Source organism: Podarcis gaigeae (genome assembly GCF_964106915.1).
Source record: "Podarcis gaigeae genome assembly, chromosome: 6".
NCBI classification, from domain to species: Eukaryota; Metazoa; Chordata; class Lepidosauria; order Squamata; family Lacertidae; genus Podarcis; species Podarcis gaigeae.
In genome coordinates this window covers 59,619,034-59,632,243 of record NC_139682.1, presented here as the reverse complement: position 1 = coordinate 59,632,243, position 13,210 = coordinate 59,619,034, and the positions used below count along the sequence as shown (strand labels likewise).

Here is a 13,210-nt window from a genome sequence, read left to right as displayed (position 1 = left end):
TTAGAAATGAGTTCTGAAAGAGGGCAAGGATTTGCTGTATCTGATTGGGTAAAAAGGAACACAGAAAAGGGAGGCGTGAGGAAGTCAAGAAAGAAAGTTAATCAAGTATGAATTTAAAAGTTGGAGTTTTTATTTTTCTTATTGTTGGGAGGAATTTTATTTTTTCTGTATCCTGTTTTTCTGATTTGTTTTATGTGTTTTTTGCTTTTCTGATCTGTTTTATGTGTATTTTTGATTATGTTTTTATTTTTCTTTACTTTTTTGGTTGTTATGTGTTTTCTCTTTTATAAAAACTTAATAAATATTTTTTTAAAAAAAAAAACAGACTGCTGCCTTTTGGATCCTATTGTTCTAGGACCAATCAGACTGCTGCAGTTTGGATCCTATTCATTTCAGTACATAACACCCCTCCCCAATCGGTGTTAAAGAAGGATAGAACCTTTTTTATGTATGCTACAACAGCAGCAAGAATTCTTATAGCAAAGTACTGGAAGACACAAGATCTACCCACCGTGGAAGAGTGGCAGATGAAAGTGATTGACTACATGGGTCTGGCAGAGATGACGAGCAGAATCCGAGACCAGGGAAGAGCAACGGCAGAAGAAGATTGGACAAAATTTAAAGACTATTTAAAGAAATATTCAAAAATCAGTGAATGCTAGATTGATGTTGAATGAGAAAAATAAGGGTTAACAGCGATAATGGCTAAGTTGAAGAAAATGAGTGTTTTTATAATTAATTTGAAAGTAAGGGAGGGATTTGTTAATTAATTAATTCGACACGAGAATGCAGAAAGGGGAGGTATGAGGAAGTCGGGAGAGTAAGGAATATGAAATTAAGAGTTTGAAATTATACGTGTTGCATGTTCTTTATTGTTATGTTTTGTTTGTTATGATAAAAAAGTTATGGAAAATTTAATAAAAATTATCTTTTGGATCCTATTCAATTCAGTACATAACAGTAAAAGTTTTAAATTTCTTTATTGACAGTGCTTTGATTTGCACTGCCAGAAACGCCTTCTTAGAAATGTCTGGAAGGAAAGTAACCTTTACAGTTCCTAAAAAGGGAAAACAGGAAGGAAATATCATAACTCTTCCCCCTTGGTAGAGTTACTCATTAAGTCATCGCTTGCCTATTTGTGGGCACGATACATAACAATACCTGTGGACTTTGCCCTCATTTCCTGTAGGAGCATTAGCCACGCAGGCGGGTGTGATAACATGGCTCTCGCTAGACCTCCCAAGAGCTGAGTTGCTCCTGCTTACTGGGAGGGGGGAAAGCAACATGACGGTGATGTTGGTGTGCTGTAAACACACTGATGGAGCCAATCCAGAGCTCCTGGCAATGGATTTGCATTGCACAAAATTTCCCCCTTCTACATGGTCTGCTACTGGCTAAAACTATCTTAGTAATAGAGGGCTCTCCATTGATCCCTGACTGTTGACCATACAACCTAGAGCTGTTGGGAGTTGGAGACCAAAAACATCTGGAGAGGTGCTGGTCAGTCTGTTGCCAAAGCAAAATCTAACGTATGCAATACTGAACAGAAGGCAAGCAGGTTGACTTCTATGACTCCTTAGGCAGCGGGCAGAGCTGCTGAAACTACCACTGGTTCAAACATGTTAGGAACAGAAGACATTCTCCATAGTAAACATTTAAAATTTCTTTATGGACAGTGCTTTGATTTGTAGTGGCAGAAAACCCCTTAGAAATGTCATGAAGGAAAGTATCCTTTACGGTTTCACAAAAGTGAAAACAGGAAGGAAATATTCTAATTCAGAAAGCGGCTGTTCTCCACACTCTTCCCCACCCCCTTGGTACAGTGAGTGATTAAGTCATCTCCTTCCTGCATTTTTGTGAGCGTGATATATAATATATGCAAACTTTGCCCTTATTTCAGGAACTTTAGCCAAGAGGGTGGGTGTGGCTGCTGTAGCTGGAGCAGAATCAAGTTTCCCTTGACACAATGCCGTCTGTGCTGACATAAGAACACCTAGAAGGGTTTGAAGATGTTGCTCCAGCTGCTCTCTGTCCTCTGGGAGGCCTTGTCCCTGCAAGTTGTTCTGTTGTTTCTGGCAACATTTCTACTTATTGCTGATTACAAGAAACAGATTCGCCCAAGGAATTACCCCCCAGGGCCCAGGCCTCTTCCCTTTCTGGGTAGCACACTACATCTGGATTTCAAGAAGCCTCAGATTTCAGCACGAAAGGTAAGGGTGGAGGAAAGAGCTTTAGGGTGGTGTGGGAAGTTTCTCCCTATAGGATGCCCAGCCAAGTGGGCACAAAATTGAGAAAATCTATTTGAGGGTGCCAGATTTTGGCCTCACTCACCACCTAACAACTATTTGTAACAAACTTGTGTCCACAACTGCCATTTGCTTTCTATGGCTGGCAGAATATTGTGTGTGTGCATGTAGGTACTTACATTGTACATAGGTACATAGGTACATTACATGTAGGTAGGTACATTGCCCTACCTTCACTCCCCCTTTATCTTTGCAACAGCTTTACTACATGCAAATAAGCAGCAACTCTTGTGAATAGATTGCAGGTGGAGGATGGAGGGGGCCTGTCCATTTACAGCCCCTGGAAACCATTTGACAGCAATCAAAGCTTCCTTCTGCCATATTTCTTTCTCCCTCTCCCTCCAGTCTGCCAACAAATTAATATATAATATATTAGATAGGATATTATATATTCTTCCTCCATCTCCATTCAGGTTCTAGGGCTGCTCAGGGGTACTAATACTCCAGTGACACATAATGTGGCATTTTTGTGCTGGTGGCAAGAAAGATCAGGGAGAAGAACCTGGACAAAACTGCAGTAAACTGTAAGGGAGATTCATAGGTCTAAACTGGGGGGGAAAACCTATGTTGTGTGGAGTCCCCAATCTACACATGCATTTGCACTTTATAGTTTTGACAATTCAGGCAGTGGCTCTGTTTTTTATATACAATTATATAATTATGTTGATACATCTTCTCCTGATAGTATTTTGTCATGGACTTTGGCTAGTACACTAAAGCTTATTCACCATACTGTCTCCATTCAGCTTGCAGAAAAATATGGCAATGTATTCGGCCTTCAGACTGGAAACATAAGGATTGTGGTTGTGAATGGATTACACCTGGTGAAAGAGGCTCTTGTGCATCAGGGAGAATATTTTGTAGATCGACCAAAATCCCCTGTTCTTGATAAGATATTTGGGTCACTTGGTAAGTTTCCTTTACTATGGTCAATGATTTAGATGCTTAAAATTGCTTTTTTAATTAAATGCACTGATTGTACAACCTTTTAGATTATTAGATGTTTTCTTAATTTAGGGTTACCAGACGTCCCCGTTTCCAGGGGACAGTCCCCGGATTTGTGAATAAGTCGCTCAACAAATTCCATCCCCGGAATGTCCCCGGATTTCATCTAATGTCCCCGGGAAACACAGCCTATCGGAGCAGCCTCCCAACATCTGTGAAGATAGGCTTCACGCTGCCTATCAGAGCTTGCGTGCAACCAGGAGGGGGCAGGGATCTCTCAGTTAGGCAACGGGAAGGGGAGGGGATCCCTGCCCCCTCCTGCTTGCACGTAAGTAGGAATGGGATTGGGGCTGCTCTGATGGGAATGGAGGCATCGCAATGCCTGAGCCTCGCCGCCGCTCTCAGCCCTCCTTCTCCACCTTCCACTGCTGACCCCACCCACCCCCACCACCAAAGAACCAACAACTCAGGGGCTGCCTAGGCTCATGGAGAAAGGAGATAGAAGCATAGGAGGAAGGGGAAACACGGTGGTTGAGGTCAAGGCAGCGGCGGACCCTCTCCCACTGCCACCACTGCAGCATCACTGCCCTGAACGTGTAGTATGTATGTATGTATGTATGTATGTATGTATGTATGTATTTAAAGTGTCCCCAGATTCATTGGAAAAAATCTGGTAACCTTATCTTAATTCACTTTTCCATTTCTTGCATCTTTAAACAAAAGTAAACTAATAAGATTTGTCATAGATGTAGACCTGCAAAACTAGATTAACAGCTCACAGTTCAGTGTTGGGTGGCAATCAGAGTCTGGCTGTGTAGTGCATCAAACAGCTTGTCATTATTGGTCTGCAATTGTTAGAGGTGGAGGAATATGGGAGTTTTTCTTTCATTCAGTTCCTCATTTATCTGTTGTTCAGTTTGCCACACTTCTACATCCAATAATGTTTCAGTTAATGTATTGTTTCAGGCAGTGAGAATGAATTAAAATTGCATTAAATTGCACCTGAGCTGACTTTCTTCCCCATCCCTAGTAGTGATGGAATAATATGTTTGGCTTGTTTTGTTAGTGTAATGTAGTGTTTTTGTATTGTATTTTTGTATTGTATTGTATTGTATTGTATTGTATTGTATTGTATTGTATTGTATTGGATGGTTTTTCTTTTTTTGTAGTGTTTAAATTGTTGGAAAAGGCAATAAATATTTTTTTTTTAAAAAAAGGAATAATATGCTGTCGTTAAGCACTATATGAAAGCAGCAGGTAGTATCATTTTCACAGCCATTTTTGAGTCCACAGCTGCCTTGACCAACTACATTCTTTCCATGGTACCCCTGTGGAGTTCAGGAGCCCAGTTATGTCACCCCTTGCCTGCAGAGCTGGCAGCCTCTCACCCTTTTTTGAGCACTCTCCCTTGTGGAGTGTTCCCTCAGCCTCATCTCCTCTCCCCTCTCCTTGGGAGTCCTCTAGGCAGCCACTGCTGCCATCCTTGGTCTCTGAGCTCCCCCACCTCCTTGCCAAAGAGAGGTGCCTCCTCACACTGCCCCACAGGGGCCTGGAACTTGTCTGTCCCAACAGCAAGGACTGGCTGGCTGGGCTCCCTAACCCACTTGCTTCCTTGTTTCGTGGCCACCTCAGCTCCTGACAACCAGCACACCCAGAACATTCACACGCGGAGCTCGTAACCAGGGCTGCTGCAACAAACAGCCACCTTTGGGAGGCAGAGATGCTAGAGGGCATCAGAGGAGGGAGGGAAGGAAAGAGGGTCAGAGACCAGTATTGCCCGCAGCACTCTTAACCATAATTCAAGGACTGCTAAATCTTACTTACTTGCTGTATGTACTTATTACTCCTTCCCATCTAGGACTGGTCTTCTCTAATGGTCTCATCTGGAAACATCAAAGACGGTTTGCCTTATCAACACTCAGAAACTTTGGTTTGGGCAAAAGGTCTTTAGAAGAAAGAATACAGGAAGAAAGCCGTTACTTAAAGGAAGCAATAGAAGCTGAGAAAGGTGAGAACCAGAATCAACAAACCTGGGGCATATTTACGCTGCTATTTTCTATGAACAAGATCAAAAATACATTAGCCAGGGTGCGAAGCTCTGTGGCATTATTTCTTCACGCAAATGTAGCACTGCTTGGACTGCAATGACCCTGTGATGGCGAAGGGGGTGTTGATAGGAAGCTCCACAGAGGCTCGTTGTGCTGCACAAAAGTTCTAGTGTGAAGCTCAGTGCGGGAACCTGCCATGGGAGCTAAAAGCTCCTGAACTAGAACAGAGTAAGAACAAAGGTGGAATGTTTGGGCTGAGGAGGTGTGCAGATTTTGATTATTTTGACAACCAACATCACAAATAGAATAGGGTTTGAAGTGCAATCATTTTGGTATATTTTGGTATACACTGTCTTTGAGACGGTCCTTACCCTTTTTGACAGCCATTGTTACAGAATAATCCTTGGCTATGGAGAATATAAATACTCACTTGAAAATATAAATAGATCTCAGAGTCCTGGGTGTCCCAGGTTAAATTACAGGATATGATGTTAATACCGATGCTTTCTTTGGCTAAAACAAATTCTACCCCTTCCACACTCATCCACTTTCCCCTCCTTCTGTTTTTGTTATATGGAAGCTAGAAGCACCCAAATTCCTTCTGCACCATTTTCTCTCTCTCCCCAGGGCAGCCATTTGACCCTCACTTTCAGATTAATAATGCTGTTTCAAATATCATCTGTTCCATCACTTTTGGGGACCGCTTTGATTACCATGACAGTCGTTTCCAGAAGCTACTGCACTTGCTCGATGAGGCATTGCTTCTTCAGGGAAGTGTTTGGAGTATGGTAGGTCTTCTCTGAGTTCTTCTGCATCTAACCACAACACAATTGCTTGGGCTCCAGTCACATTCCCACATTATTGTTGACTGAAATAATTTGCTTTGGTCCTCCTTTTTCTTCATGTTCAGATTTCTGTTTTTCCTGTATTCAAGCATCTTGTTCCATCCATTTTCCTTTGCCCCCTAGTGTTGTTTATAAAAGCACTGAAGATGAAAAGGTTGGGATGTGTTCAGTAACGTACAGTGGGAGGCCAAATCATGTGTTACAGCACAGATCATATTTTTATTGGGGGGAATAACATGTGTGACTGAATAAAATCTCTATGTATGTGAACAGAGTGAGGCCATCACAAATGGTATACATAGAGTGAGCTGCCATTGTTCTGGCCCAGCTTCTGACAACCTAGGAGTTCAAAAGCAAACCAGCGCAAGTATATAAATAGGTACTGTTGTAGTAGGAACGTAAATGGCATTTCCGTACACTCAGGCATCCATCACGGTGACCCGTTACGCTGGAAGTGGTTTAATCATGTTGGCCACATGACCCAGAAAGCTGTCTGTGGACAAATGCCGGCTTGTTGGCCTGAAAAGACAGATGAGCGCGGCCACCTCATAGTCGCCTTTGACTGGACTTAACTGTCCAGGGGTGCTTTACCTTACCTACATGGACTAATTCTACACACACACCATTTACAATCTGTGAACTGACACCCCATGCAGATGCATAACATTAAAGGGAAACTCTACATATTCATGACATGAGCAGGCATTGATACATGCAGTTTTCAAAATGGCAATCATCTTCATAGGAAGTCGATCAGTGAATTAGAAGGTGTGCTTGCAGAAATCAGCACCATGATGCCATTTAATCTGCAATCCATACATTTCTAACCAAGAAGTGAACACATTGCCATGGGGTCTCATCATAAGCAGTGGTGAGTACAATATTTGCTCTGGTTCCAAGACAGTCTGCCATCTTTGAGCCTGTGCACACCAGCCTTTATTACTGCTAGCCTCTTTCCCATGACAAGAGCATGATGTGAATGTTTTTGGAGAGGGCTTTCCCTGCACATACATGATATTAGTGTTTGTTTCCTCAGATGTATGATCTCTTTCCCTATGTCATGAAATACCTGCCGGGGCCACATCACACACTTTTTAAAAAATGGGGGCAGCTGAAATACTTTGTGAGTGAAATCATTGAAAAACACAAAGAAGACTGGAACCCATCTGAACCCAGAGACTTCATTGATGCCTACCTAAATGAAATGGCCAAGGTGAGAGATGAAAAGGATAGAAGGTAGATATAATTTTGATAATAAAAATGATAGTAGCAGAAGGCAGAGAAACAATTTTAAAAACCAGAAATAACCATGTGGCCCATAATGGCTGACCACATTTCAATGTTTCCATTGAGTTTATTATTCTAGAAAAAATAAATTTCTGCATATGCATGAATATGAACTCGTGTATTTTGTGGGGAGACAATTCTCCATTCTTTCACTGCTGGGATTTTACCACTTGTCAGTGGTGAGTGAGAGCAAACAGTTGACATGACCAAAAGAATCATTGTAGTAAAGGCCATCCATTGCCTCAGTTGTCTGAATAAACCTCCTCTAGGGCTTTGGCGTCCTTGACCAGAACAATCCCAAACTTCATGCCCGCATCAGTGATTCACAGTACTGTTGTCTTGACCTTCCTAGATGCAGGATTAGAGTCGCTGAATCCCCTAGTGATCTCTTGACTTGTGGGTCTGACAGGATGGTGTTTTTAATGGCTGCTTAACTCCCTGGTGCATTTTTGTTTAAAGGAGGATTCTGTTTCCAATTTCCATGAAGAAAACCTTCTACATTCAGCACTGGATCTGTTTCTTGCTGGAACAGAAACAACTTCTACAACCCTGCGTTGGGGTTTGCTTTATATGGCCATTTATCCAGATATTCAAGGTAGAACTGTAGTTGGCTCATTTGTCTTTCATTACTTTGGGTTGTACATAAGAAAGGCCTACTGAAAGCAAACATCAATATGTAATACTATTATTAGATGCTGAAAAGGTCTTTGACAAAATATATAAACAGAATATGGTGGCTGTACTAAACTAATGGTGGCTGTATTTCCTTTGGAATGCAAAAAATGGATTAAGATATCATATGATTCACCCTCATCTAGAGTAAAAGTAAATGCCATGTTTTCTGCTACTATAGAGGAACTAGACGGGGATGTCCACTTTCACCTTTGTTTTTCAATATTTGCATGGAACCCTTAGCTTGCGCTATTAGACAACATAGGTACTGTTGATCTATGGAGACATACATAATTCAGTTTAATACAAATTGGTTTCATCTGCAGATGATATTCTTTTGTTTATTTCTAAATCCTCATTTGCAGATGCAGATCATAGGTGCCTTTCCTAAAATATCCGGATACTCTGTTGACTGGTCCAAATGAAAATGGATTCCAATAAGTGAAAACTTGGTTACCTATTCATTTAAGGAGTATCAATTCTGTATCTGCTCAAATCCATTAAATATTATAGATGGGCCATCCCTACAGATCTTAGAAAAAGTCTATCCTTGTGTTGATGGGAGATTTTATTTTGTTTGCAGCAAAAGTCCAAGCGGAAATAGATTCTGTGATTGGCCAGTCTCGCCAGCCAGCGATGGATGACAGGGACAGAATGCCATACACCAATGCAGTTGTTCATGAAATTCAAAGAATAAGCAACATTATACCTTTGAATGTGCCTCGGTTGACAACAAAGGACACTACACTGGCTGGGTTTCATATTCCCAAAGTAAACATTAAGAAGATATACCTTTCTCAAAAGCCTTTCCTCTTCTCTTGAGATGTGAAAACCTGATGCCAAAGTTCTAAGTCAGGGATAGCCAGTGTGCTGCTCCCAAGATGCTGTTGAACTCCTTCTGCTTGAGCCAGCATGGCCACTGGGCAGGGTCTGGGGTGTTCTTTGGGCACTTCAAGATCTGGAGTGGAGGGAAGGGGTTATAGCTAGATAGACATTTGGTTATTTCCAACTCCTGCAAAAATGGATTCCAAGCGCATTCTGTACCATTTGTATGGATAGCTAGTTACTTTTCGCTTTTTAAAAAATGACCATTACTAATAACCCAAACTGCAACACCTGGCATCTGGTGTTTCCTATCCTACTTTGAATATAGTCATACCTTGGATTGAATACGCTTCGAGTTGAGCGTGTTCGAGTTGCGCTCCGTGGCAAGCTGGAAGTAATGGAGTGTGTTACTTCTGGGTTTCGCCGCTTGCGCATGCGCAGATGCTCAAAATGACATCACACGCATGCGCAGAAGTGGCAAAAAGTGATATGTGCCCGTGTGCAGACGTGCCGTCGCTAGTTACGTTTACCTCTAGATGCGAACGGGGCTCCAGAACGGATCCCGTTCGTATCTAGAGGTACCACTGTATTTTAAAATTGAACCTGTATTTTGTGAGATGCGGTTCAATGAATTACTTAATAATGCATAAAAAATATCACATTCAAAACATTCTTTCTGAGTTGGATCTAGGAGGCTTAGTACTGCAGTAGTTGCACAGATCAAAACACAAAGATTTATTTGCAAGTTTTATTCTACCACTTTTCTCTGCTTCTTCTTTGGCAGGACACTATATTACTTACCAACTTGACCTCACTGCTCTTTGATGAGGATGAGTGGGAAACACCCAATGTGTTTAATCCTGGTCATTTCCTAGAGAATGGTCAGTTCAGAAAAAGGGAAGCCTTCCTGCCATTCTCTGCAGGTAACAAATGTTGATGCGTGGCTTCTTAGAATTGCAACAGAGACTGCATGATAATATCTTGGTTGTGGGAAGTCTGGTGTATTACAGGGCTCAGCACCCAATTGAGGCCAGTGGTCACATTTGAGATTATGAGGAAGTACTGTGGATGCAAGTCACAAAATGACTACTATAGGAGGTGTGATTTTACACAAAATGGTGTTGGTATACTCTTCCCCCTTCCCCCACACCCAGTAAGCAGTGTGGATTTTTGAGAGCATATTTCCAGAGCTTTCTCAGGTGCTCCACAAGGCATTGGGTGGACAGCAGCTGATGTATTTTTTCATAGTTTCCTCAAGGGAGAGAAACCCACTTCCATCTTGACCTTGAGGAACTGAGCTCCGTTTGCCACACCCTTAGTTAAGATTAGGGAGATTCCTAATAAAATATATTTGAAATTTATATCATATGCAGTTCTAGAGAAAAAATAAATTCATGTAACTCAAATATATCTATTGCAAATTCAGTAAAACCATGATCATATTTGTTCAGTGTTCCCATTTGCTTGACTGAGAAGTAGGAACGACTTCTATGTTTATTTTGCAACAACATAATTACTTTTTAAATTAATTGATCTGCCCATGTTATTTAAATTGTGCCACTCTTTTTCCTCCTTGTCTTCTAGGAAAGCGAGCTTGTCTGGGAGAGCAGCTGGCGAGGACCGAGCTCTTCATTTTCTTCACTGCCCTAATTCAGAAGTTCACTTTCCAGGCTCCAAAGAATGAGACATTAAGCCGTGAATTTAGGATAGGTTTGACTGTGTCTCCCCTGCCATACCGGATTTGTGCATTCTCTCGCTAAGGGGACTTACTTTATGTCATTGCCGTTTCTTTAAAAAGTAGGATCAGTTTATGGTGCAGGAACAGATCTATGGTTTAATCCTAATTGTGTTTAGCCAGAGTTCAGTAGGGCTTAACCCAGGTGAGCAGGATTGGGACTGCAGCATGTTCCTTTAAAGTAGAGATTTCCACACTTTTTAGACACGCATCATTTCGCGACACAATTATTCAGTTTTAATAGCAAACCAGAGGTTAAACTAACCCCTTATAAGAGATACGGAAGTATATCATGCAACACCCCTGAACACTGCAGTCGACACACTAATGATGACACATGCTTTGGAAAGCTCTGCTTTAAAGCCTATTCAAAGCACATTTGCCCCCTCAAAGAATTTGGGCAACTAGGGTTTATGGGTACTTGGAATTGGAGCTCTCTGAAGGATAAATTCAATTTCTGAGGATTCTTGTGGGAATTTGTGTATGCAGATCATAATGATACATTGATGAGGATCCGAATTCCACCCTCCCACTTCTTGTGTGTATGTCTATCCACCACCCCACTATTTTCAAAAAATAATAATAATGTCCTGGCTGCGGTGACGAAAAGGCATTGCTTCGTTTGTAAGAATCTGTGTGCTTACGACTCAGGATAAAACCCTAATGTAATTCCTTCCTTTATTTATAAAATAAAAGAAATGTTGCTTGGAAATTTTTGTTACATAACCAGTTCATAGAACCATAGACTCATCGAATTTTGCAAGGGACCCCAAGTGTAATCTATTTCAACCCCCTGCAATGAAGGTATCTTTTTGCCCAATAATGGGCTTGAACCCATGAACCTGAGGTTCTTGCAGTTGTGTATTGGTGGCCCCAACCCCAAGGCAAATCTTACAGTAAATGTGCTTATAAATACAGTAAAATTGATGGGTTTAACTCTTGAATGTTGCCTAGGTTTTATTATTTTCCAAAAACATTATTGTTGTGCTTTAATATACAGTGGTACCTTGGGTTACATACACTTCAGGTTACAGACTCCGCTAACCCAGAATAATGCTTCAGGTTAAGAACTTTGCTTCAAGATAAGAACAGAAATAGTGCTCCTGCGGCGTGGCGGCAGCAGGAGGCCCCATTAGCTAAAGTGGTGCCTCAGGTTAAGAACAGTTTCAGGTGAAGTACGGACCTCCGGAACGAATTAAGTACTTAACCCGAGGTACCACTGTACTACATAGTGGATAACAAGGTGAAAACTGAGTCTGCAAAGTGTTTTCCATGAAAATAGTTAAAAGTGGCAATTTGGCTGTCTGGGAGTGCATAGTGCTGACATTCACAGGGGCAGGGGCAGAGGAGAATGCCACACAGAAGAGACATGCTCCCTTTCCTTATAATTGTGTGCAGATTGAAAAGTCCACTTGGAAAAGTTCAAGTTGAAATTTCCTGGGGATATTGCACCTACAGTTCTTCAAGTGTTTTGGGCTCGATGTATGCTTGGCCAGAACCAATCTCTGCTGTGGTGTTCTTTGGGAGAAGGAACGTGGAGTCTTATTATTGAATAATCATGGAGCAGATAAAGGCTTACTGTCATCTCTTTATAAAATTATATTGGATGCCACTGTAGGTGGACCAGCTGGTTAGAAGTTGTGCTGGGAACAAAATATCCAGCTTGACCAATATAGCTGGGCATGTATTGATACAAATGGGTTTGGGGAGAAGGTGCATATAGAAAACTCTCAGCAACGGGATGTACTCCTTACTCCAACTTATTATTCATCTTCTTCCAGTGAGTAAGGACAATAATGAAAGTTTGGAAAAATTTCACCTGTGTTGATCTGAATTCTAGCATATAGCCTTCCTGGAGAAACTCTCTCATAGATTACAGGTGTTGTGGGGGGACAGAAAAGAGATCAAATTCCAGCTATTTGGTTTCCTTTCATTTGAACATAAGAATGGACTTGGCATAGCTGGATAGCTCAAACAATATATAAATTGGTGAAGATATCCTGACGTCCATTGGGAAATATTGTTTGCCAGTAAGAAATTTTGCAAGAAGGTGACAGAAGAGGAAAACAACTCCTAAATATTAAGGTGCTGCTTTTGATAACTTATTAAGTTTATATCAATTCTATTGTCATGTGTCATATCTCATCTTGAATTACCATTGTGCGATCCGGATAAAGATAGCAGATACAAAATCTCTTTGACAACAAGTTCCCACAACCATAACTATCAACACTTTGACAACAGACAATTCAAAATGTGAAGGACTTATCAATGCATATGCTTTATGTTGACATTTGTGGCCTCCAAGATGGTACCAATAAGCACTAAATTGATCTCAGGCACCTTTCCTACACACCAAGGCCTCTTTCTCCCACATTTATTTTTTATTTTAAATGAGGATTTTTTAAAAGCTCAGTTGTTTGGTTGGAAGTGAGGGTCTGTAATCTTTTTGTGCTTTGGTGTGTCTAGTTTATCTGCTTTTGGGTGGGTGCAAGTGGCTTGTTTGGTTCTGGGGACAGAGCTTTTCTGAGCATCACTATTATTTCT

General features: G+C 41.3%; 1 protein-coding gene across 1 annotated transcript in view; it reads left to right on the top strand.

Annotated features, from left to right (window-relative positions):
• Nucleotides 1-11,607, top strand: part of LOC310847730 (uncharacterized protein) — a 49,719-nt gene extending 38,112 nt beyond the window's left edge. The window contains 9 exon segments of the mRNA XM_083745788.1: nt 1,998-2,210; nt 3,053-3,215; nt 5,110-5,259; nt 5,927-6,087; nt 7,181-7,357; nt 7,891-8,026; nt 8,687-8,874; nt 9,713-9,851; nt 10,513-11,607. Of these exon segments, the coding sequence (XP_083601914.1) occupies nt 1,998-2,210; nt 3,053-3,215; nt 5,110-5,259; nt 5,927-6,087; nt 7,181-7,357; nt 7,891-8,026; nt 8,687-8,874; nt 9,713-9,851; nt 10,513-10,688 (1,503 nt within the window). The 3' untranslated portion in view covers nt 10,689-11,607.
• Nucleotides 11,608-13,210: the final 1,603 nt, after the last annotated feature.